Source organism: Callorhinus ursinus, unplaced genomic scaffold (assembly GCF_003265705.2).
Source record: "Callorhinus ursinus isolate GAN/ISIS: 27379988/994484 unplaced genomic scaffold, GSC_fseal_2.0 scaffold27, whole genome shotgun sequence".
Lineage (NCBI taxonomy): Eukaryota > Metazoa > Chordata > Mammalia > Carnivora > Otariidae > Callorhinus > Callorhinus ursinus.
The window spans coordinates 23,356,764-23,379,544 of NW_027397089.1; the positions used below are offsets into that span (position 1 = coordinate 23,356,764).

The 22,781-nt window shown below is 37.9% G+C and overlaps 1 protein-coding gene across 1 annotated transcript in view; it reads left to right on the forward strand.

Moving 5' to 3' along the window:
* The first annotated feature begins 731 nt into the window (after positions 1 to 731).
* A2M (alpha-2-macroglobulin) overlaps positions 732 to 22,781 on the forward strand; it is a 40,941-nt gene continuing 18,891 nt past the window's right edge. The window contains exons 1-18 of the mRNA XM_073878004.1: positions 732 to 890; positions 3,081 to 3,264; positions 4,266 to 4,425; positions 4,586 to 4,638; positions 6,683 to 6,703; positions 6,977 to 7,145; positions 7,773 to 7,857; positions 9,176 to 9,296; positions 10,048 to 10,162; positions 10,316 to 10,425; positions 12,614 to 12,775; positions 14,619 to 14,846; positions 15,096 to 15,159; positions 16,324 to 16,466; positions 17,083 to 17,232; positions 19,209 to 19,376; positions 20,238 to 20,346; positions 21,920 to 22,040. Of these exons, the coding sequence (XP_073734105.1) occupies positions 805 to 890; positions 3,081 to 3,264; positions 4,266 to 4,425; positions 4,586 to 4,638; positions 6,683 to 6,703; positions 6,977 to 7,145; positions 7,773 to 7,857; positions 9,176 to 9,296; positions 10,048 to 10,162; positions 10,316 to 10,425; positions 12,614 to 12,775; positions 14,619 to 14,846; positions 15,096 to 15,159; positions 16,324 to 16,466; positions 17,083 to 17,232; positions 19,209 to 19,376; positions 20,238 to 20,346; positions 21,920 to 22,040 (2,249 nt within the window). The 5' untranslated portion in view covers positions 732 to 804. The remainder of the gene's footprint in view (positions 891 to 3,080; positions 3,265 to 4,265; positions 4,426 to 4,585; positions 4,639 to 6,682; positions 6,704 to 6,976; positions 7,146 to 7,772; positions 7,858 to 9,175; positions 9,297 to 10,047; positions 10,163 to 10,315; positions 10,426 to 12,613; positions 12,776 to 14,618; positions 14,847 to 15,095; positions 15,160 to 16,323; positions 16,467 to 17,082; positions 17,233 to 19,208; positions 19,377 to 20,237; positions 20,347 to 21,919; positions 22,041 to 22,781) is intronic.

Consider the following 22,781-nt stretch of genomic DNA (forward strand, 5'->3'; position numbering starts at 1 on the left):
GGTAATATCCCTAAGGTCAAAAACCTATTACTGTAGGGGCGCCTGGGTGGCTCAGTCGGTTAAGCGGCTGCCTCCGGCTCAGGTCATGTTCCCAGGGTCCTGGGATCGAGACCCGCATCGGGCTCCCTGCTCTGCAGGAGCCTGCTTCTCCCCCTCCCACACCTCCTGCTTGTGTTCCCTCTCTCGCTGTGTCTTTCTCTGTCAAATAAATAAATAAAATCTTTAAAAAAAAAAACCTATTACTGTAATCCAATACCATTTCCATAGGGAACTATTGAATTCTGAAAGTGCTTCAACATTTGAGTAAGCATATTTAATGGAGGACTTGCAGGCATGCTGACTTGAAGTGAAATAGCTATTTTGAGCCTGTCCAGTGTTGCTTAAATTGTAGCTTCCCTTGCCAACTATTCAGGCAAGAGATGTGAGGAAAACCATAAAAGGAGCAGTGGGGAAGTGGACCGAGGGACTAAGAGAGAGAAGGGGTTGAAAAGCTGATTAGCTGCTTCACAGTAAAACCCAGAGAAAGTGAGCACTAACGGTAATGTGGATTTTATCCCTCCAGGAATTCTATTCAGCCCATCCGGAAATAACCTTGACTGTAATTAGGCCCCTGAGAGCAATGACCCTTTCAGAGACCGGTCAGAAACCTCTACTTTGTTTAGACACCATGTGTGGGTGGAACTTCCTGTTTGCACCAGGAGCAGTATAAAGCCTAGTTGCTCTGAGGAATGTTTGGGACCAGACCAGTTGCAGGGAGCAGGGTACAATACAGTCTGGTCTCCTCAGGGCCATTTTCCCTGCAGCATGGGGAAGAACAAACTAGTTCATCCAAACCTTTTTCTCCTCCTTCTGGTCTTCCTGCCTGCAGATGCCTCAGTCTCTGGAAAACCGTGAGTTTCACAGAGAACATGAAGAATCCTTTCCTTAAAAAAGATTCCTTTGATTCTCATTTAGATGATTCATTTGTCTTTCCCATAAAACTGTCACCTTCTTATCTCTAAGGTCTCTTCCAATGATGAGATTTCATAAATCTGGTTTATTCATTCTTTACTTATTCTTAACTATTTTTCTCCAACTCTGAATCCCTGACTTTCTAAATTTTCTAGGGATATACAAAGACTTTCAAAGGGGCATTGGCAATTGATACTTATAAAGGAAACAATTTTCAGATCCTCACATTCAGAATGATTTGCTCGAGACCATGCTATTTATCCTTCCTTACTTCTTTCTTAATTGCCCATCTTCCACTTTATAAAAGAAAGACAAACCTCTCCCTCAATCAGATGTTACTATGAAGCATTGTCCTGGAGTATAAAAATCTATAAGGTGGAATAATTTGAAATACTAATAAGGGAACAATTTGAAATACTGATGCTGATGTTGAGAAAGCAAAGGATTCTAACAATGAGGGAGAAAATTCTTTTGCAGATCATGTGGTGATGAATTCTTTGTTTCAACAAAGTTGAAGGGGGATCTAAAGGAAATACCCACTGATAGATGATTAGAAGTAATTCTTGATAATAGGTACTGGGTGATTTTTGGTACCTAATGCAGAAGGAGTTCCAAGAACTGGTAACAATGATATAATTGTTTTATCTGTATTTTATTTACTTTATGTAAACAATTTTTCATGACACTCATGTCCCTACAAACTAAAAACAGCAACAGAACTAATGTTAAGCCTCATTCAATTCTTGCAATTAAGGAATATCCATCCATGGATACATAAAAACAGCTCATTGTTCTTATTAAAAATGTGTTTCAAAAATATTTTTATTTTATATCTAATATGTGTGAATATTATAATACATTTATTTTGTTTTGATCAGTTATATACTAGTAAGACTTGAAAATAATTCAATCCAGAGGAAAAGCTTTATGGTCACATAAAGAATTAATGTTAAATTAAGCACCCATATATAATATTACATATATATGAGTATATGTCTATATATATATACACACATATATATACTTAATAAAGAACTAAGAGTCATCCATAAAAATATTTCAAAGCATAAAAAATCATAGGCTAAACTTCTATGTTGTAAGTGGCATGGTAATTCCAGTTTAAGGAGGAAAAAAAGGAAAGATGTTAAATTTCTGATCATACAAAAAGAACCTTTTGATGTATTTTTTAAGAAGGTCATACTGGGTATCTTATCACTATGATATTTAAGAATCCATCGAAAACTTATAGAAGACTAAGATTTAACTTAAAATGTCATCAAAAATAATATCTTTTGCTATTATTTGTGATAAAAATATAGATGTTTACTTGAAAAAATGTAAGGAATGCATAGTGTCTAAAAATTATTTTAGGAATTCTGTGAGCAAAAATGTTTGAAAACTACATAGTCAATAAAATTATATATGAGGGTATTGGCAAAGTTTCTGTTCTGCTCATTGAGTTACCAAGACCCAAAATTCCATCACTAGAAGGCCATTTTTGGGTGGAACCATTGTCTAGCCATGAGCTGAAAGGCAAATATTTAAAATGCAAACAGCCAGGGTTAGGTAACATGAAGATTTCATTAGTTACTTACCACAACTGAGACTTTAAACTAATGACTCACTTTCTTTGAGCCTCAGATTCCATATCTGTAAAGTGGAAGAAAGTATTTGCCATACCATTTTCACAGGGTTGTTGAATATATATAACCAATGAAAATACTGTTTATTGATTGATTTTTATAGTGCCTCTCTTGAGATTTGCTTGCTTTTTACAGCAATCTTAGTGTAAAATAGATTTACAACATGAATAAACATCATTACCATATATTTTATTTGAATTCAGATGCTCACATATTGTGTTCCTTAAAGTGAGGTATCCTAGCAAGTTTTAATTTATTTAAAGCTCACTTCCAGCAAAATGTTCATTGCCATGGCACTGATGATGGAACAGGGAATAATTTTCATGCATGCCATTCAACAGCAGAGATCAATGTCATGTTCTTCAATATATCCTCTCTTGGTATCAAACGAATGATAGTAACAATCATTATGATGGAAAACAGTGCTGGTGATAACAATAACTCTCCTCTTACACTCTCCTCTAACTGGACTCCCCCCATTCCCAGGCAGTACATGGTCCTGGTCCCCTCCCTGCTCCACTCTGAAACCCCTGAGAAGGGCTGCCTCCTTCTGAGCTACTTGAATGAGACAGTGACTGTAAGTGCTTCCTTGGAGTCTCTCAGGGAGAACAGGAGCCTCTTCACTGACCTGCTGGTGGAGAAGGACTTATTCCACTGTGTCTCCTTCACTGTGAGTATGCCTATTTGACTTCATATACATAGGCATCTAGAATTCAGTCAAGATAAAGCTTTGAAAGCCTGGCAAAGACTTCAGAAAGAAATCTAAATATAGCAACTATGCATAGAAAGTACGAAGCAATGCATGAATTTCCAACCATGGGAGACAAATACGTAAAGGCGTATTAAAAATCAACTTAATGATCAAAGAAAATTTCTATTAGCCAGGGGGGGAAAAGCAGTATCCACTAGACAAAAGGAAAATGTGACTTCTTAAATTAAAATGGAAAAAATGTTAATAAGGCAAACTAGACCAACACATGATATAAGCCTCCAGTGGTGGTCTGACAGGAACACATCAGCCCATATTAAGAGGGAAAATTGTAGAAATTACTATAAGCAAATATCCACTATCTCTTCAGAGTTTCCCATATGTAAAATGCTTACAGCCTACAGCCAATAAGATATGGTAGCTTCATTTCCCATAGTCTTAAATATGCTTCTACCGTGCCCCGTTAGCACAGAACATCAACTTGGTAAAGTTCATTATATAATTGAATCAAGGGGCGCCTGGGTGGCTCAGTCGTTAAGCGTCTGCCTTCAGCTCAGGTCATGATCCCAGGGTCCTGGGATCGAGCCCCGCATCGGGCTCCCCGCCTTGCGGGAAGCCTGCTTCTCCCTCTCCACTCCCCCCGCTTGTGTTCCCTCTCTCTCTGTCAAATAAATTAAAAAACTTTTTAAAAATTATTGAATCAAGACTGTATTGGCTGATGTATAAGGAGATGTGAGTCTCACTTATGACCTCTTTTGCTGATGTATTTTCCTCCATCTTCTGTTCTGTCTCCCCATTTGTAAAATGATGGAAATAATTCCTATCCATGCCAACGTCCCCTGATGAAAATGAGGGGGTGCAGTGAAGTAAAGGGGCCAGGTCTCCAGGGAGGAGAGGAACAGAGAGTGTAGGAGGAAACTTGCAGGACTGAATGGGTTCTCAGGGTCTGTCCTATATTTCAGGTCCCAAGATCGCCGTCCAATGAGGAGATCATGTTCCTCACTATCCAAGTGAAAGGACCAACCCAAGAATTCAAAAGGCGGACCACAGTGGTGGTTAAAAACCAAGAGAGTCTGGTCTTTGTCCAGACAGACAAACCCATCTACAAACCAGGGCAGAGAGGTACGGAGAGGCCCTCCAGTCAGTACAACTCCTTCCTCCCCTGCATTTTCCCCAGTCAAAGGCTCTATAGTCCTGGGTCTTTAACAGTTTTTTTTTTTTTTGCCGGCTGCTAAGCCTGATTTAAGGTTTCCGGGACTCATGGAAAATATTTCTGTTTCAGTGAAGTTTCGTGTTGTCTCATTGGATGAAAATTTTCACCCCCTGAATGAGTTGGTGAGTCTCCAAATATCTATCTAGAATCATTATTATCTGTGTAAACAATCTGGGAGCCTGGTTTTGGTGCTGGGGGAGGACCAGGGCAAAGAAGAATCTGGTCTCACTAGCAGTGATTTCTCGCATTACATTAGTGCAAGATCCTCATTTAAACCAGAATCCCGGGTCAAAGAAGTAGCTAATTCTTTCCATCTTGGTACTGGTACTTAGTCAGTTGTCACACAATTAAACTTACTCTTTATAAAGTTCTCCATTAGGCAAATTAGAAAGATATGTTAAACAATAGCCATGCCTACTCCATGAAATAACTTAAAATCAAATAACTTCTCAAAAATTTAGAATTTTTCTAAACACACCTACCAGAACCTCTTCTATCAAGGAAGAGTGTAATCAGTGTTTGTTTTTTGAGACTAACACCTGATATTTATAAGAGATAACTCTTTCAACTTTAATGCAGACATCAAACCAGAAAGTCTTAATTTTTCTCTCCCAAATCTACTGCTCCACCACATCTTCTTATCTCAGAGGCAATTCTTTCCTTCTAGCGCCTAAAACAAAAGCTTGTCATGGGGCACCTGGGTGGCTCAGTTGGTTAAGCAACCGACTCTTGACTTTGGCTCAGGTCATCATCTCAGAGTCCTGGGATCGAGCCCAGTTTTGGGCTCTGTGCTCAGAGCTTGGCTTGAGGATTCTCCCTCTGCCCCTCCTCCCACTCCCACTCTCTCCTTCTAAAATAAATAAATAAATCTTAAAAAAAAAAAAAAGATTATCGCATAAACCCTGTTTTCTCTTTTTCTCTCATACCTACATCCACTTTATCAGAAAATCATGTTAGCTTGAAATATATCCAGACTATTTCTATTTTCTCACAACCTGAATTGCCACAATCTCATCCTGGCCAATATCACCTCTAAACAAGGCTGTTGCAGTAACCCTGAAGCTGATCTTCTATTTTCTACTTCCATTCCCCTATCTAAAATAAACACCTCATCCGTCACTCTAGCAGCCTTACCCTGCTTCATTTTTTCTTCTCAGCATTTCATTACCTAATATAAATCAAGTGTATACATATGTATATACACATAGATATATGTTTAACATATATATTTTATCTTTGAGATATATGATTGATATATCATTGATATATATCTCAAATAAATACTGAACATCAAGTAAATATCAACATCAAATAAATATAAAATATTAAGTATATATAAAATATGTATCTCCCAAATATATGTGTGTGTGTCTTTCTTATATATCCATCCCTATTAGAATGCAAGCTCCATGAGAGCAGATATATTGTTCTTTTGTGCATTGCTGTGCTCCCAGCACCTAGAATGATGCACAGCACATGGTAAGCACTTAATAAATATTAGTTTTTTAAAAATGACTAACCAGGGGCGCCTGGGTGGCTCAGTCGTTAAGTGTCTGCCTTCAGCTCAGGTCATGGTCCCAGGGTCCTGGGATCGAGCCCCACATCGGGCTCCCTGCTCAGCAGGAAGCCTTCTTCTCCCTCTCCCACTCCCCCTGCTTGTGTTCCCTCTCTCGCTGTGTCTCTCTCTGTCAAATAAATAAATAAAATCTTTAAAAAAAAATAAAAATAAAAATGACTAACCATTGATAGTGGAGGAGCTATTCTTCCTCTTTTTTCTTAGAACTAAGAATTCTGTGACCATCTCAATATTTGGGTCTGAGTATGGTTCTTATAGTTCTGTTAGTGTTTATTTCTTAATCTATAAAATTTCCTAACAAAGGAGTGTTCCTCACTAGGATGCCCATAAGTATTTAAGTAATGTTAGTAAATCCCATTCTTATTGAATGGCTGTGCACATGGATATTTGTTGCTGATGGCCTAATAAGTTCTTAATATTATTTATTAATTGCTTAAAATAGATTAAAAGTTTTGTAAAATTTAACCTGGATTTTTTTTCTGTTTTACTACAGATAGAGTTATTCTACATAAAGCTGTCTTGCTTATAAATCAGAATTGAGACTCTTTGAGAATAATTCTACATCCCTTTATTTCTCTTTTGTCTTTCAGATTCCACTAGTATACATTCAGGTAAGCAACATGAAACATTCCATAGACTGAATTAAATAAATTTAGAGAAAATATTCATATTTGAGAGGTTCTTACAATATACCAGGAACTTGTCATTGAGGGAGAGAAACCTTTGAGCTCATATAGCACTAGATGGTTCTAACTCATCTGTCCCCCCCACCCCTCACCACCACCCCATTGGTTTATTTGTGGCTAACATAGGAGTTTCCACAGATTTCTTTTATTGTCTCTAATGTTCTAAGCTCTATTATGTTACAATTACTGTATCCATAGGACCCGAAAGGAAATCGCATCACACAATGGCAGAAACTCAAATTAGAGAATGGTCTCAAGCAATTGAGCTTTCCTCTCTCATCTGAGCCCTTTCAGGGCTCCTATAAGGTGGTGGTGTGGAAGGAATCAGGTGGAATGACAGAGCATGCCTTCACCGTGGAGGAATTTGGTATGGATTATGAAAAGTCATGGAGCATTTGTCTTCAGATCTAAACTTCTAGGGCCTAGAATTTGAGCTTATTTAGAGTCCTTCTATTTCCTATGTGTGAGGTTGAGCTTTGAGTGGAATCAATTATATCTAACTCCAATGAGACTATCAGTGATCTGTGAATAGAACTTCATATAGCTTGGTTAATTTTGTATTAATTTTTAATCTCAAAAAATATGTAAAACAGCCTTGTTTTAGATAAGTCTTCCCTAATTCATTAAGGTTACAGTGATCTGTCACAGTCCTTCAATCAGAATATCCATTTGAGGGGCACCTGGGTGGCTCAGTCCGTTAAGCATCTGCCTTGGGCTCAGGTCATGATCCCAGGGTCCCTGCCCAGCGAGGAGTCTGCTTATCCCTCTCCCTCTCCCTTTGTCCCTCCCCCTGTTCATGCTCTCTCTTCCTTTCAAATAATTAAATAAAACCTTAAAAAAAAAAAAGAATATCCATTGGTAGTAAGGTGGTTGTATTGGAGAGTATAGCTGCATATTCAGAGCCCTAAAATATTATTAGGGAATTGTTACTGAAAATACTAATTCCCCAAAAGTTGAAAAACAATCACTGACTTCCTTTATCTCCAATGAACAGTGCTTCCCAAGTTTGAAGTGCAAATAACAATGCCAAAGATAATCACTATCTTGGAAGAAGACGTGAATGTGTCAGTATGTGGCCTGTGAGTTTACATATTTTTTAATCTTTTGAGAGAATTACTTAAAGGAGACTCATCATTTGGGATATTTTGACTCATTTCTTTAGGAGCAGTGAGAGCACAAAGACCTTAAATGCATGGGCTCATCCCATCTCTGGAACTTTCCTCACCTGTTGCTTTTCTATTTTTCCTTCTTATTTTCCTTCATGGTCTTACCAGTATTATTATAACTATCATGGGGCAAGCAACTGTTCCTAGAGAAGCTATCTACTAGGATTGATTCTGAAAGTGACAAAGCTACACACACACACACACACACACACACACACATACATGGGATAGTGTTGAAGGGTATACTGACTTTCCCTTCCCCAGGTTGTAGAGGAAATTCTATCATCAACAGATCATTTACCTGACCTTGCATGCCTAGTGGAAAAACAGCTTAAATTCAGAATTTGTAAAGATAGGCATATTACCAAAATCTCAGCTGAGTCATTGGTCTCCTTAAGGCATGTCACATACCTCTCAGCACTACCATTTTTACTGATGAGACTGGACATGATCTCTCGGTCTGGTCCTTCTCAACCTTGAAAATTCATGTTTCTAAAATCCTATGCTCCCATCTCCTGTAGCCCAGGGGTAGCACTAGCAGAAAGAGAACAGAGCGAAGAAACCAGCCCTGCCTAAAGACCACACATGTAATGCACCATGATTCAGCTGGGTCCCTGAACTGTCTCAGAATAATCGCCCCCAAGTTCCTGATCCCACATAACTGGTGAGCCAATACTCTTGCAAATAAAGATACAGAGGATATTTCAGGTAGGGAAGGAAACAAATGCCCTTGAAAACACATCAACCATCAATGACATATAAGTATATATATAGCACAACCCCATTTTTGTAAAAAGTAGACAAGTTAAATTCCATATAAATAAAGAGAGCTACACATCAGAAGAAAGTAATGAAAGGGAACACCATTGTACTAATGGTTTGTATTCCTAACTAGACTTGAGCGCATTTTCTCTCTAATTTTCATTTTGTTGGTGCTTTTTTTTTCTTTTAAGAACAGGTGTAGCTTTGGTAATAAGAAATATATCTTTTTAAAGATGAAATTAAAAATAAAAAAGGGGGAAAAAAGATATGATCAAAGAAGACTGTGGCACTGGAGATTTTGTAAAAAGGGTCATAACTTAGCTTACTTGCTCTCAAAACTGTGAGAGCCCAGCAGAGATTAGAGAGAACAGAAGGTAAACATACTATCACTAAGGGGGGGAATAGAAATAGGTAGAAAATGGGGATGTTCGATGTTGGCTTGATTCATTCGGCAATGTTCTTATGACAGATACACATATGGGAAGCCCGTCCCAGGACATATGATGATGAAAGTGTGCAGAAAGTACAGTAACCCTTCTAGCTGCTATAGTGGGGAATCACAGGCCGTCTGTGAGAAATTCAGTCACCAGGTAGGTGGAAAACAGTTCCTTCTAGGGACTAACAATGGAGACATTGTTGATAAGCAGTGAATTACAACATGGTGCTAACTCAGGAAGAGAGCAATCTATAGGGGAATTCTGTGTTAGCTACACTGATTTTTAAATATCAGCAATTTAGCACAATGGGAGTTATTTATTTCTTGTAATTATCCACTGTGGGTGTTCTTGGTTCACCAAGCTCCCAGAATAATGAAAGTTGAGCAATCTCCAATACTTGGCATCCAAAGCTGCCTTGGGCATCTACTTGTATGAAGGAAGAAGAAAAGGCATTATACCTGTTACAATTTGGATGGAAAGGGTATAGGTTTTGCCTTCTTTCCATGAGCAAGAACTTGTCACATGGCCCCTCCTCCTAGGTGTCAGGGAGGTAGGAGACATGGTCTCCAGATGGGCAGCCCCTTCCCAGCAACAGCTATATACTATGGAAGGGGAGCTCGACTTTGGTGAAAAGTTAGCTCCCTGCTACGGCAAGATTACTCACAAATTTTTAAGGCATTTCTATCTCATTAACTCTAGGGACTATGGGACACTAAGAAATATATCTATTATAAACCAGATACTATTATGAAATGCAATCATAATTAATCCATAGAGAATATTTATTGTGTTCTTATCATAGAAAACTCCTAGTTTATATTGTCCCCCCAAAAATCTCACTGGATTAATTGACCACTGATCTGTCCAGTATCATGTTTTTGTATTTTATTTTGTCCCCTACTAGCTGAACAGCCAGGGCTGCTTCTCTCAGCAAATAAAAACCAAGATCTTCCAGATGAAGAGACAAGGATATGAAATGAAACTTGAAGTGGAGGCCAAGGTCCAAGAAGAAGGAACAGGTTTGCATGCAACTTGGGTATGGGAGAAAAAACAATGAACATGGATTTATTTCCTTTGCCAAACTATGAATTGAAAGGGAAGTAGTAGTGTAAGAAGTTCAGGGAGATCATCCTTCCAAAAAAACTTATTTTTTTTCTTTTTCTTTTTTCCAGAGGTAGAATTAACTGGAAAAGGATCCATTGGAATAACAAGAACCATAACCAAACTCTCATTCGTGAAAGTGGACCCATACTTTAGACAAGGGATCCCCTTCTTTGGGCAGGTGAAGTATTTTCTAAGTCACAAATCAAATTTGGTATTATCACTTAATAAGTACATCATATTCTGCTAAAACCAGACCTGGTTTATTATCTATTGACTAATGTAACCAAAAGTATAAAACCACATAAAAATAAATCTATCCCTCTGTAAATTGATATATGAAATCTACAAAATTATGCGAAAGCACCGTCAAAATTAGAAGTGGTTTTTTTTTTCATCTTTGGAAAAGCATTGTGTGATATCACTCAATCTTTTCTTGGTTTACCAGTAGTCTCAGATTTTTGTATTTCTCACAAGAATCTCAAAATTCATGGTGGCCGCTTACATTATCCTGCTAACACTAAATTTGTATGGAAATGAGTGGGTAGATGGCTTTAATTTTTATTTTGAGGTATAAAAGATTCCATTGTACCTGGTGTTTCTTTCATGGATATTATATTTACATTATTTTCCCTATAATAGCAAGAATATATATATATTTTTTTTTAAGATTTTATTTATTTATTTGAGAGAGAGAGAATGAGAGGGAAGAGGGTCAGAGGGAGAAGCAGACTCCCCGCTGAGCAGGGAGCCCGATGTGGGACTCGATCCTGCGACTCCAGGATCATGACCTGAGCCGAAGGCAGTCGCCCAACCAACTGAGCCACCCAGGCGCCCGCAAGAATATATTTTTTAAAAAACAGTGCACATAAGGGCAAAATACTGTTATTTAAGGCTTCCAGATTTTAAAAATATAAATTTTCTCATATATCTACAAAATATCGTGTATTGTTATTTTTTGTATTATAAGTGGATCTGCAGATGGATCTTTCTGACTCCAGAAGTCTGAATGGCAGTTGTATGTCCATCAGTGTGTAATTACTGTGTATCATATTCTTAATGGAAATGTTATAAAGTTTTAGGTGTGGAGACTATAAGACAGCGAGGGACTAGACCCCACTAAGGAGGGGTGGAGTATGTTTTAGAATATTTTGATTATGTTATGACAGCAAAAGATTTGAGAAACTTTAGTCACTTCCTAAAATGAATAGTCCATTTATTTTTAACTTTTCAGAGGTATGTTATACTTTTTTGATATTTCATTCCTGCTAAGTAACTATCCCATTAGTCATAAGACTCTTTCATCAAAAAAGAATCAGAATTTTGTACCTATCCTTGTCTTTGTATGTGCGGCCAATAGTTCATTGGCAAACTCAGATTTTGTTAATCAATTACAGATATGGATCCAAGTCTTCCAACTGTGCTTCCTTCTACCAAAAGTAGCTTCTACTGAAAAAAAAATCATCACCTTTGCAATCTGAATAGGACTACTCATCTACTACTGAGTTCAATATTAGCAGTAATTTGACTTTAGGCCCTTATGCAATACTGTATGATTCTCCTCAACTTTGCATTTTTCACATGGGAAGTGCCTCATAATATCTGCCTACCTTCCAGACGTTTGAAAGTCTAGATTGAGAAGCAGATGTATAAAAACCAACTAGAAAACTACATAGGGTAATGCATTAGCAATTGTTAACTTGTTCACTTATTATATTTTAGAACACTAACCCATAGAAAGGTAAGGGTTGGTCACAAAATAAGTGTTTGGGGGTCAACTAAATTTGGCTAAAGAGTTAAGAATTTTCATTACTATCTAACACTTGTGCTCTGTGACTCTCCAAGGGTTCTATATAGTACATGGCACCTCCAAAATATCCACAGAATACTTTTTTCAGGTCACCCCTATCATCAGCTCCGTGATTCGCTAAATTTTCAGACTGTTTTATTTTATTTTGTTTTACTTTGGAGGGGAAGGGGCAGAGGAAGAGGGAGAGAGAGAATCCTAAGTAGGCCCCACACCCAGTGCAGAGCCCAATGCAGAGCTCAATCCCACAACCCTGAGATCAACCTGAGCCGAAATCAAGAATCAGATGCTCAACCGACTGAGCCATCCAGGCACCCCCCACCTGTGCTTTATTTTTCGTCTTAGGGCTGATTACTACTAAATAAATATATAACATCTATGCATTTATTTAACATCTATCTCTTTTCTCTGATGGCAGGAACTTTGTTTTGTTCACCACTGTAGTCTCAATGCCTGGAACCATGTCCAACATATAGGACATAATAAATATTTGTGATAAAATGAATGTTTGGTGACTACTGGGTATTAACCATATAACTGATCCACAGATTTTAATCTTCAGGTTCAACTAGTGGATGGGAAAGGTGTCCGCATGCCAAATGAACTCGTCTTCATCACAGCAACTGAAGCTAACTATAACTCCAATGCTACCACTGATGAGCATGGCCTGGTTCAGTTCTCAATCAACACCACCAACATTATGGGTACCTCCCTCACTGTCAGGGTAAGTTTGAAAAGAAGTTACTAGTGACATGAAGAAACCTTGGAAATAAGGTTGCAACCTAAAAGTGATGAAATTTCCAAGTTTAGTCCTATGGAAATAGAAAATAAATAAATAAATAAATGTAACGCCCTTCAGTTTGCAGGGTGGTGGGATTAAATGTGATGTTTAATTTCTTTTTTAACAGTTGATACATTATTTTGAAATAAAAATAAATAAAAATTTACTTATAAAAATGATAATATATATTAAAGCACTTAGTAAGCTCCCTTTACCTTGAATATTATTATTGTAAAAGTCCAGTTTAACATCACTAGCATTTACTTTCAAGTATATATACTCTATAAATTATTGCTCTTACTTTATTTTTGTCCTGCTATTCTAATTTTCTCCAAGTTTTTGTTATACTCATATAACTTGCTTTGTATAGCATAGAGTTCTCTATTCATCAATGAAGATGTAGATATACAGTAAGAGATATATGGATACACAATAGATATTACATAATAATGATGATAAATAAACAGGATAAATAATATATTTTATTGACTCCACTTTCAATAGACGGCATGAAAGCCCATGCCTCCTAATAATTAAAAATTGAGCATTCAGGGCACCTGGGTGGCTCAGTTGGTGAAGCGACTGCCTTCGGCTCAGGTCATGATCCTGGAGTCCCAGGATCGAATCCCGCATCGGGCTCCCGGCTCAGCGGGGAGTCTGCTTCTCCCTCTGACCCTCTTCCTTCTCGTGCTCTGTATCTCTCATTCTCGCTCTCTCAAATAAATAAATAAAATCTTTAAAAAAAATGAATGAATGAATGCTCAATTTTTTTTTTAAAGATTTTATTTATTTATTTGAGAGAGCGAGAATGAGAGATACAGAGCACGAGAAGGAAGAGGGTCAGAGGGAGAAGCAGACTCCCCGCTGAGCCGGGAGCCCGATGCGGGATTCGATCCTGGGACTCCAGGATCATGACCTGAGCCGAAGGCAGTCGCTTCACCAACTGAGCCACCCAGGCGCCCTCATTCATTTATTCAATCAAGAAGTGTCTTGAATGTTTTCTATGTGCTAGGCAATGTTCTCATCCTGAAAATAAAAATATTATTTTTAAATACTCCCTCTTTTTGATAATCATTTACCTATTATCATTAGAAAATATATGAAAATATAAATAAACTGTTTTACTGATACAAGGATTCATTCATACCACTTGGGAGGTGAGGATGAGGGTAGAGGAAGCCTGAAAAGAACAAGGAAAAACTTCTACATGGAGAAAAGTTAAACTGCAACTCAAATAGGGCCTGTGAACCTTAAGAGTCCAGAACCACAAAAAGCATTAAAAATAATCAGCCTAGGACAGCCTAGGAGAGATCGACTTCAACTAATTCACCAACTCAACTCATGAACCAAAGCCACTGACAGAAAGAGTTCTCAGACCTCTATGGCTGCAATATCACATTTATTCATAATACGTATTTAAAACCCACCATAAATAGGTTTCTGAAATGTAGTTCTTCAGTTTCTGAAGAGTATTTAGTCTCCTCAATGAGCTTTTAGAGCTCCAACGTCTCTTGTCTGCATAGGCAAAGGGGCCCAAAAAATGTCGAGCAAATTAAACGGAGCAAAAGATGCCTCCATGTATGCTCTTCAGAAATTTAAATACCAATCCAAGGAGCCTCTGCAGTGTAAATATCTGCAATACAGATAAACACTATTCTCACTCTACTGTGGAGCAAAAACTTTCTAGGAACTAGTTGAGGTAGGACAGTGAACTAATGCAGTTTTGTGAGAACACTGATTCACTATGACATCTGATCTAGAAAATAATATCATTTTTTTTCATTAGGTCAAACACAAGGATCCTAGTCCCTGTTATGGCTACCAGTGGCTGTCGGCAGAGCACGAAGAAGCTGATCACACCGCTCATCTTGTATTCTCCCTAAGCAAGAGTTTTGTCCACCTAGAACCCATGCCTCGTGAACTGCCCTGCAGCCAAACTCAGACAGTCCAAGCATATTATATTCTGAATGGACGGGTCTTGCAGGAGCTGAAGGAGCTCGTGTTCTATTATCTGGTGAGAAGGAAGGCCACTTCATTGACTCATCCATAGACAAAAGCCCTCTGTGGGGCAAGGAATTATGAAATTCTTCAGCCATCACTACTTTGACTTATTATCCATGTTGCTGTTGAATGTTCGACTTCTCTTAGGGCTAAATATTGCCAGCTGGAGCTCAATAAAACAAACATAAACATGAAGGGCGGGACATGGGGTATAAGATTTCTGTCAAGCAAATCAAATTCCTTTTCCTTTCCTTTTTTGCAGATAATGGCAAAGGGAGGCATTGTCCGAACTGGGACGCACGTGCTGCCTGTGGAACAGGGAGACAGTGAGTATTTCCACAATTCTACATTTCTGCCCCACTTTGACATATTCAGCCTTACGTTGCAGAAATACCTGAAAAAATTTCAAATAAATAGCGGTGATTTCCATCAAACTTCAATAAATGAGAAGTTGAGAGGGGAAAGAAAGAATGGGTGTTTATTTGTCCACTTTGCCCTTTATCAAATATTTCTTTTCTTTTCCTTCAGCGACTTCTGTTCAGATTACTTAAAATGTTGAGGTTGTTGTTTTAGAATCTATGCTTATTCCAAATTTTCAAACCATAAATATTCACGGAGCTTCTTCTCAAAATGGCATTTTAGAATTGTTTCAGGAAATGGAGAGAAGGTAAAATCTTGGAATACTTCCTATATACTGGGTCTTTTGCTGAATTGTTTATATCTTTATATCATATTTCCTTTTTGAAGATAGTTCTGACTTATGGAAAGTTAAACTGGGTACTTCCACCATTGAAATGGACTCTCGCCATGAACAAATACGGAGCAATATAAACCTCTGAAGCTTTCTGCTCTTCTTACAAGAAACCTGTCAGGGAGCTACTCTTTTGATGCTAGCATAGCATCACAGAAGCACCATTGTAGACTTACTTATAGAAGCTTGACGAGACTTCTAAAAAAATCTACATAGGTATCAAAAAACAACTATCAAAGGAGCATAGTAGTCCTCTTAAGAAAAAAAAAATAGAGTATTTGGTTGATAGAAAGTTAAAGAAGATACGAGGATAAATGCAATGTGTTAAACTTTTACTATTACATCACACAACTTCAGGTTCTAGTTCCCTTCTCTAGTGTGAAGTCTAGATCAAATACTAGCCAAGTGGATGTCGCCATACCCTCAGATAGCATCAGAACTTTATAGAGATGAGCTAAAGTTGACAACTGGTGTGAAATCATTATATGATTTATAAGTGAAGAGAACCCTTTAATAAAGTTTTTTTCCTAAAACTAGAGTTCTTAGAGGCATAGAATTCTTAGAGGTAAACATTCATTTATTACATCTACTTTTTCTGATATCTGTCATGCCAACTAATAGAAACAGTCATTCACCAGACCAGACTCCTAAAAATGGCTCTGTGCAACAGAAGAATTTCATTTCAGCCCTAGGGAGTTGTCTAAGCCATAATTGCTTCCTCATTCTCTCTGTGCTCCAGTGAGTGGCCATTTTTCCGTGTCAGTCCCTGTGGAGTCAGACATTGCTCCCGTTGCTCGATTGCTAATCTACTCCATTTTACCTGATGGGGAAGTGGTTGGGGATTCTGCAAAATACGAGGTTGAAAACTGCCTAGCCAACAAGGTAGGTTTTTTTATCATAAAATTTTCAACATTTAAAACCAAAAGTTGCTATTATCATCAATTACGTTCTGCATGTAACATTGGGGCCAACAGGGTTAAATGAATTTTCCAGAGATTTTCAGCAAGGTAATGGCAGAGTCAGACTAAGAAACCATGTCATTTGATTCCGACTCCAAAATTCTTATGCACTGTCTCTTACTATATGATACAGTTCAGAGTACCTTGCTCCCTTCTATGATGAAGTGTTGGAAAATATGTAAGCAAGTTTTTAAGGCTACCAAAGAGCCAAAAGAAAAATACAAGAGCGTCTAGAACCATTTGCAGTCCACCGCACTTGGTAAACACCTTACCATGTGCCAAAGGTAAAAAAAAAAAAAATGGCATCTCAAATTTAATAAGTTATAAGAATAATTAGATATCATTATAATGGCTCAACCGATTCTCGAGAATGAGTGAAGTGTAAAGGACAAAAAGCCCCAAGACTCACATGGTGCCAACCACCACCAAGTCAAACAAAGCGAGCACGCATTGAACATGAGGAACACTCAGGAAGTGCTTGTGAATGCACAGTTAAATCAGGACATTTGTTTTTTCGACCGTTCTCCCCAATTCAACAGGTGGACTTGAGCTTCCGCCCAACACAAAGTCTCCCGGCCTCACGCGCCCACCTGCGAATTTCAGCCTCTCCTCAGTCCCTCTGTGCCGTCCGTGCCGTGGACCAAAGTGTGCTGCTCATGAAGCCCGAAGCAGAGCTGTCCGCAGCCTCGGTGAGTTCCCGGCAGCCTCGGGGGTCAGGAGGGGCCACACAAGGGGCTCAGAGCAAGGAGAAATGCCTATATGAGTAAGATCGGATCTATTAAAATTTTATCGATCTAGGAGTTTATAGTTTTGATCTCCTTCATGGGCACTTTTTTGATAAGAAATATATTAGATTTGAATACATAAATATATGTTTATTTACATAAATTTATATACATACATACACATATATATATGTATTTGTGTGTGTTTTTATATATATATATATATATCAATAAAATCATACACCATTCGAAGTCCCTGAAATCCTAGAGCTCTATGAAACTAGTAACAGGCATTTTCAAGCTAGTTGTAATGTTTGAAAAAGTCTAACAAAAGTGGTGCTTTGACCTCCACTACAACTGATATGAAATATCAAGTTTCTGTTTTTATAAGAATTATATCAAACACTGTATGCCCCAAGATGAACATAATTTCTGAAGGAAGATATACATTGTCCCTGAATACAAATTTGGAAAAATGAATTATTATATGGTAAATGACATTGATAAATGAAATCCTTTAAAATGTTGGGTGAATAGAAGGAATAGCAGAAGGGTATGCCTGGAGTAGAACAATGAGAAACAACAACACGTGCTAATAGTCATCTGCTTGTATCTTCACATTTTCAATATGAGGCCAACTGAAATAACCTTTTTTTTTACTATAAAAATTTCACAAAGGGAAATTTATATTTTACTCCCTAAAAAAGAAAGTTTTAAGAAAGGACATTTAACATTTTGATCCTTACAAATGGAATTTAACTGAAAATATGAGAATTCTTCTAAAGGAAGTATTAAGTACATTTCAATGAGAACAAGGGGATACGTGGAAAAATAATGATGTTTTATGTTTATATAACATAATTTTATAGTTCTCGGGGTTTTTCTAAATTATAACAATGCTGGTGGATAAATAAGGCAGAATGTCCTATTAGTTTGTTAATAAAAAAGCAGAAGCTTTCAGGTAGTTAGTAGTAGACCTGGGTTAGAACACTAGCCCAGTCCTCTCCAGCCTTGATAGTATTTTACTAATGAAACACTTTGCTCCCAGTAGCATAAGCCATCCATTCAACACATATTTATTTCGCGTCTGCTGTGTTCTAGGTGTGCCCATTGTTTGTTGAAAGGCTGGGGTGGGGATCTAGCAGTGAAGGACTCAAAAGACAAAAAGCCATGCTCTCATGGAACTTAGGTTTCCACAGATGAGCCAGACAATAACACATAATATGCTTTGGAGAAAAAGCAGAGAGGGGAGATGAAGAATAGTAAGAGGGAGCTACCTTTGAGAAAGCACGTAACTTCATTACCCTACTTACTTGGCCAAGCAGTTTTAAACTCCTTTGAACATAATACAATGCACTATCAGCATTTTTCTTCCCCTTCCCCTTCAAATGAATCTGAAAACATCATTTCCAATATTATATATACTGTGTGAAGATATGGAGCATTTTGTTCCCAGGAATAATACCTAAGAAAATACTATCCCATCCTCTATAGAGAGTGTGTACTTATTCATGTGCCAGTTTAGAACATGGGTTCATTAACTTTGTTCAACACTGAGTCAGCTGCTAACCACAAGGAGAGACAAAGCTATCACTTCATTCTTTCATCCTGAAATTTTATAGCACATCTGAAATACAGCAGACTCAATTTATCTCAGTAACGTTTTATTCCATTCTAACATGGAATCTAGTGTTTCCCTCTGAACTGTGTAACAAATTATTGTGGTCTTTGAGGACTCAGATGAGAATGTTTTAATTGTTTTTCCCCCCTAAAACTGTTAAAAAAAAAAAAAAACAGCTTCGAAATCATCTCTATAAATTACTGAAGCAACAGTGGTGCTCAAACAAAGACGGATGGTGATTATTCTTTTCTTTTCTCTTTGCATTTAAGAAGAATAAGCCACAAATAAGTTTGTCCTTTTGTCCTTTACATTTGTACAGGTGTATAACCTACTACCAGTGAAGGACCTCACTGGTTTCCCTGGAAGCTTGAATCAACAGGAGGAAGATGATAGAGACTGTGTCAATCGCCATAATGTCTATATCAATGGGGTCATGTATTCCCCTGTATCAAATACTAATGAAAAAGATATGTATAGCTTCCTACAGGTAAATTCCTTATATTGTAGATGATCCATTCTAAAGATTTACAAAATATTATATAGGAAAAAATTATTTATTGTAATGCCTTCATATCATAACTGAAGCTAATGGGACACAGAGAGGTCAAGTGACTTCTCCAAGGTCACTAATAGTCGCAGATCTGCTACTAGCAACAGAGCCAGGGCTAAAACTTTCTGGACTAGGAATCAAGTTTTTTTTTTTTTAACTTTTCCTGAAATTCATTGCCTTGTGTTATTTAGCAAAATCACATATATAAAATATTACTCTTTTTAAGAGTTTTAGGGGTGCCTGGGTGGCTCAGTCGTTAAGCGTCTGCCTTCGGCTCAGGTCGTGATCCCGGGGTCCTGGGATCGAGCCCCACATCGGGCTCCCTGCTCGGCGGGAAGCCTGCTTCTCCCTCTCCCACTCCCCCTGCTTGTGTTCCCTCTCTCGCTGTGTCTCTCTGTGTCAAATAAATAAATAAAATCTTGAAAAAAAGAAGTTTTTTTTTTAAAGATTTTATTTATTTGACAGAGAGAGCACAAGCAGAGGGAGAGAGAGGGAGAAGCAGGCTCCCTGCTGAGCAAGGAGCCCGATGCGGGACTCGATCCCAGGACCCTGGGATCATAACCCGGGCAGAAGGCAGCCGCTTAACCAACTGAGCCACCCAGGCGTCCCTAAAAAAAAAAAAAGTTTTAACAACAAAATAAAATTAACCTCCATAAGTATACCAATATCCCTTCTACAGATGTGAACATTAAAATTTAGTATTAAGTTAATTGGATTATTTGTGAAATTCAATAAATTATGTGCCTTTATGTATTTTATAATACTTAAGTACTGATTAGATGGTAATCTCCTTCACAGGATATGGGCTTAAAGGTATTCACCAATGCAAAGATTCATAAACCCAAAATATGTTCACAGCCTGAACACAATGCAGTGTACTCATCTCGAAGACTATTCGCTTCTCCAGGTAAAAAACTAATAAAAATTAATATATTGAGTCAAATAAAAGAATATCTTTAAAGATAAAATGTGATAACATTAACAAAAATGGCTTTGTGATTCAGATATCTTAAGGTTCTCGCTTAAGATCACATAGCAATAAAACCCCCAAAATTTTGATTGTGTCAAGCCCCCACATGCTGAAGAGAATACAAGGCAGACTGTGAAAACTTTTCTGAGAGGTACAGTAATGTTGTGTGTCAACTCTACTTCCATTTAAAAAAAAGGGAGAGAGGGGTGCCTGGGTGGCTCAGTTGGTTAAGTGGCTGTCTTTGGCTCAGGTCATGATCCTGGAGTCCTAGGATCAAGTCCCGCGTCGGGCTCCCTGCTCAGCAGGGAGTCTGCTTCTCCCTCTGACCTTCCTTCCTCTCATGCTCTCTCTCTACCATTCTCTCTCTCTCAATAAATAAAAAAATCTTAAAAAAAAAAAGAGAGCGAGAGAGGTGCAGATATGCAGAACAAAAGAAAGTATTAATTCTGATTGAGCAAGCAGGAAAGTCATTCATAAAGAATCTGCCGCTAGTAAATGGAGATGTGTAAATGTATGAGGTTGAGAAGGAAAGATAATTTCCAGAGGATCAGTATAAACTGAAACAGGAATGTTCACAAATGGGGACTACATTCTCACCAGTGAGATAAGGAAGCTCTTTAACTTACCTGAATTATCAGCCAATATTCATGTCGAAGTCACATTCATTTGTCAATGAAATGGGCTACTTCACTGGTGAATCAGATAGTAACCAAACGTTTATTTCTAGTCTGATATTGTCAAATCATGGTGGAATATAGGTTGAGTACAAACTAAAGAATTTGTCAAAGATCAAGGAAAACGTTTGTTCAATGAAACTTAACTGGTTATATGGAATTTAAATAAATATTATTATTTTTTTATTATTTATAAATTAAAGTCAACCATCCTTTACAGTAGAATTTATAGTAAACTTATATATGTACAAGTATATATATGCACAAACTTTTTCAGAGAGCTGATTGTTAAATATTTACCAGCACACCATTAACAGAGAAGGTAAATAGGTGAGAGAACCTGACTGACCTTCTGGCACATGTGGAAATAAAGAACTTTTTAATCCTTGATCCCTCACTCTTACAAACTTCCTCAGAGCCACTGTCATCATGTCTGGGTATGTATGATGTTTCTTTGATCCCACAGAGGAACACACCAAATGGAAACTGACTCCTGCCCTCCACCCAACCCACGTTCTATCACTCTCCTCTTGAGACAAAGTGCAGTCACCACAGAGGACTCCTTTTCTGCTCCACAGGCCATCCCAAGTTCTTTCTGCCTCTAGGTCTCTGCTCTCTGCCTGTGATTCTCTTCCCCCAGCTCACTTAGAACTTATTCTACGACTCCAGGATTCAGCGAAAATATCACCTCCTCAAAGAAGCTTTCCCTTAGCACCCAAGCATCCTCTCCTGGTTCTTGTCTATTCCATCACCCCGTTTCTTTCTTTTGTAGCATGTATCACAATCTCTTTATCTGTATATTTATTATTTCTGTCTCCCCCCCTCACCCACCATAGTTGTGTCTGAATTGCAAAGAGGCCATGAACTTACAAAGATGGTCCATGTTTCCGAGGCTCTCACGGAGACTGTGCGGAAGTATTTCCCTGAGACGTGGATCTGGGACTTGGTGGCGGTAGAGTAAGTAACTTTCTTTATATATAAAAGGCAACAGGGGCGCCTGGGTGGCTCAGTTGGTTAAGCATCTGCCTTCAGCTCAGATCATGAGCCCATGGTCCCCGAATCGAGCCCCGCATCAGGCTCCCTGCTCCGCGGAGAGTCTGCTTCTCCCTCTGCTGCTCTCGTGCTCTCTCTCACTCTCTTTCCCTCTCAAATAAATAAATAAAATCTTAAAAAAAGAAAGGCAACAATATAGACTTCTCAAAATTTTCCATTTTTAGCCAATTTTTCAATATCCAAGGATTTCTTTTAGACACATCGCTATTTTCAGGAGAGGTTTAACATAAAAACTTCTGCTACAAAAGTCTCACTATTCTAATTATATCAGAGCTAAGAAATTTTGCACACATTTGATTCTAAGACTTCCAGAAAACGGGAATAAGGACTAACTATGACCAAGCACAGCATAGACTAACACTTATAAGAGCTCCTTCACTGGCCAACAATCTTGAGTTAAACACAGAATCAGTCAGGCCAACTACACACGGTAGTAGTAGAATTAAAACTTAAAAAAAAAAAAAATCCTGCCCTCATTGGAACAGTATTTTAAAGAGTAAAATTTAAGAGCAATCTCAGATTACATACCTAGTTCATAACGATATTGTCTATAATAGATAATGCTATAATTCTGTGTCTACAGGAGATTCCAATATAGACTAGAATTGAAAACAGAATCGGAAGGAAAGGACTTCTTATATTTTC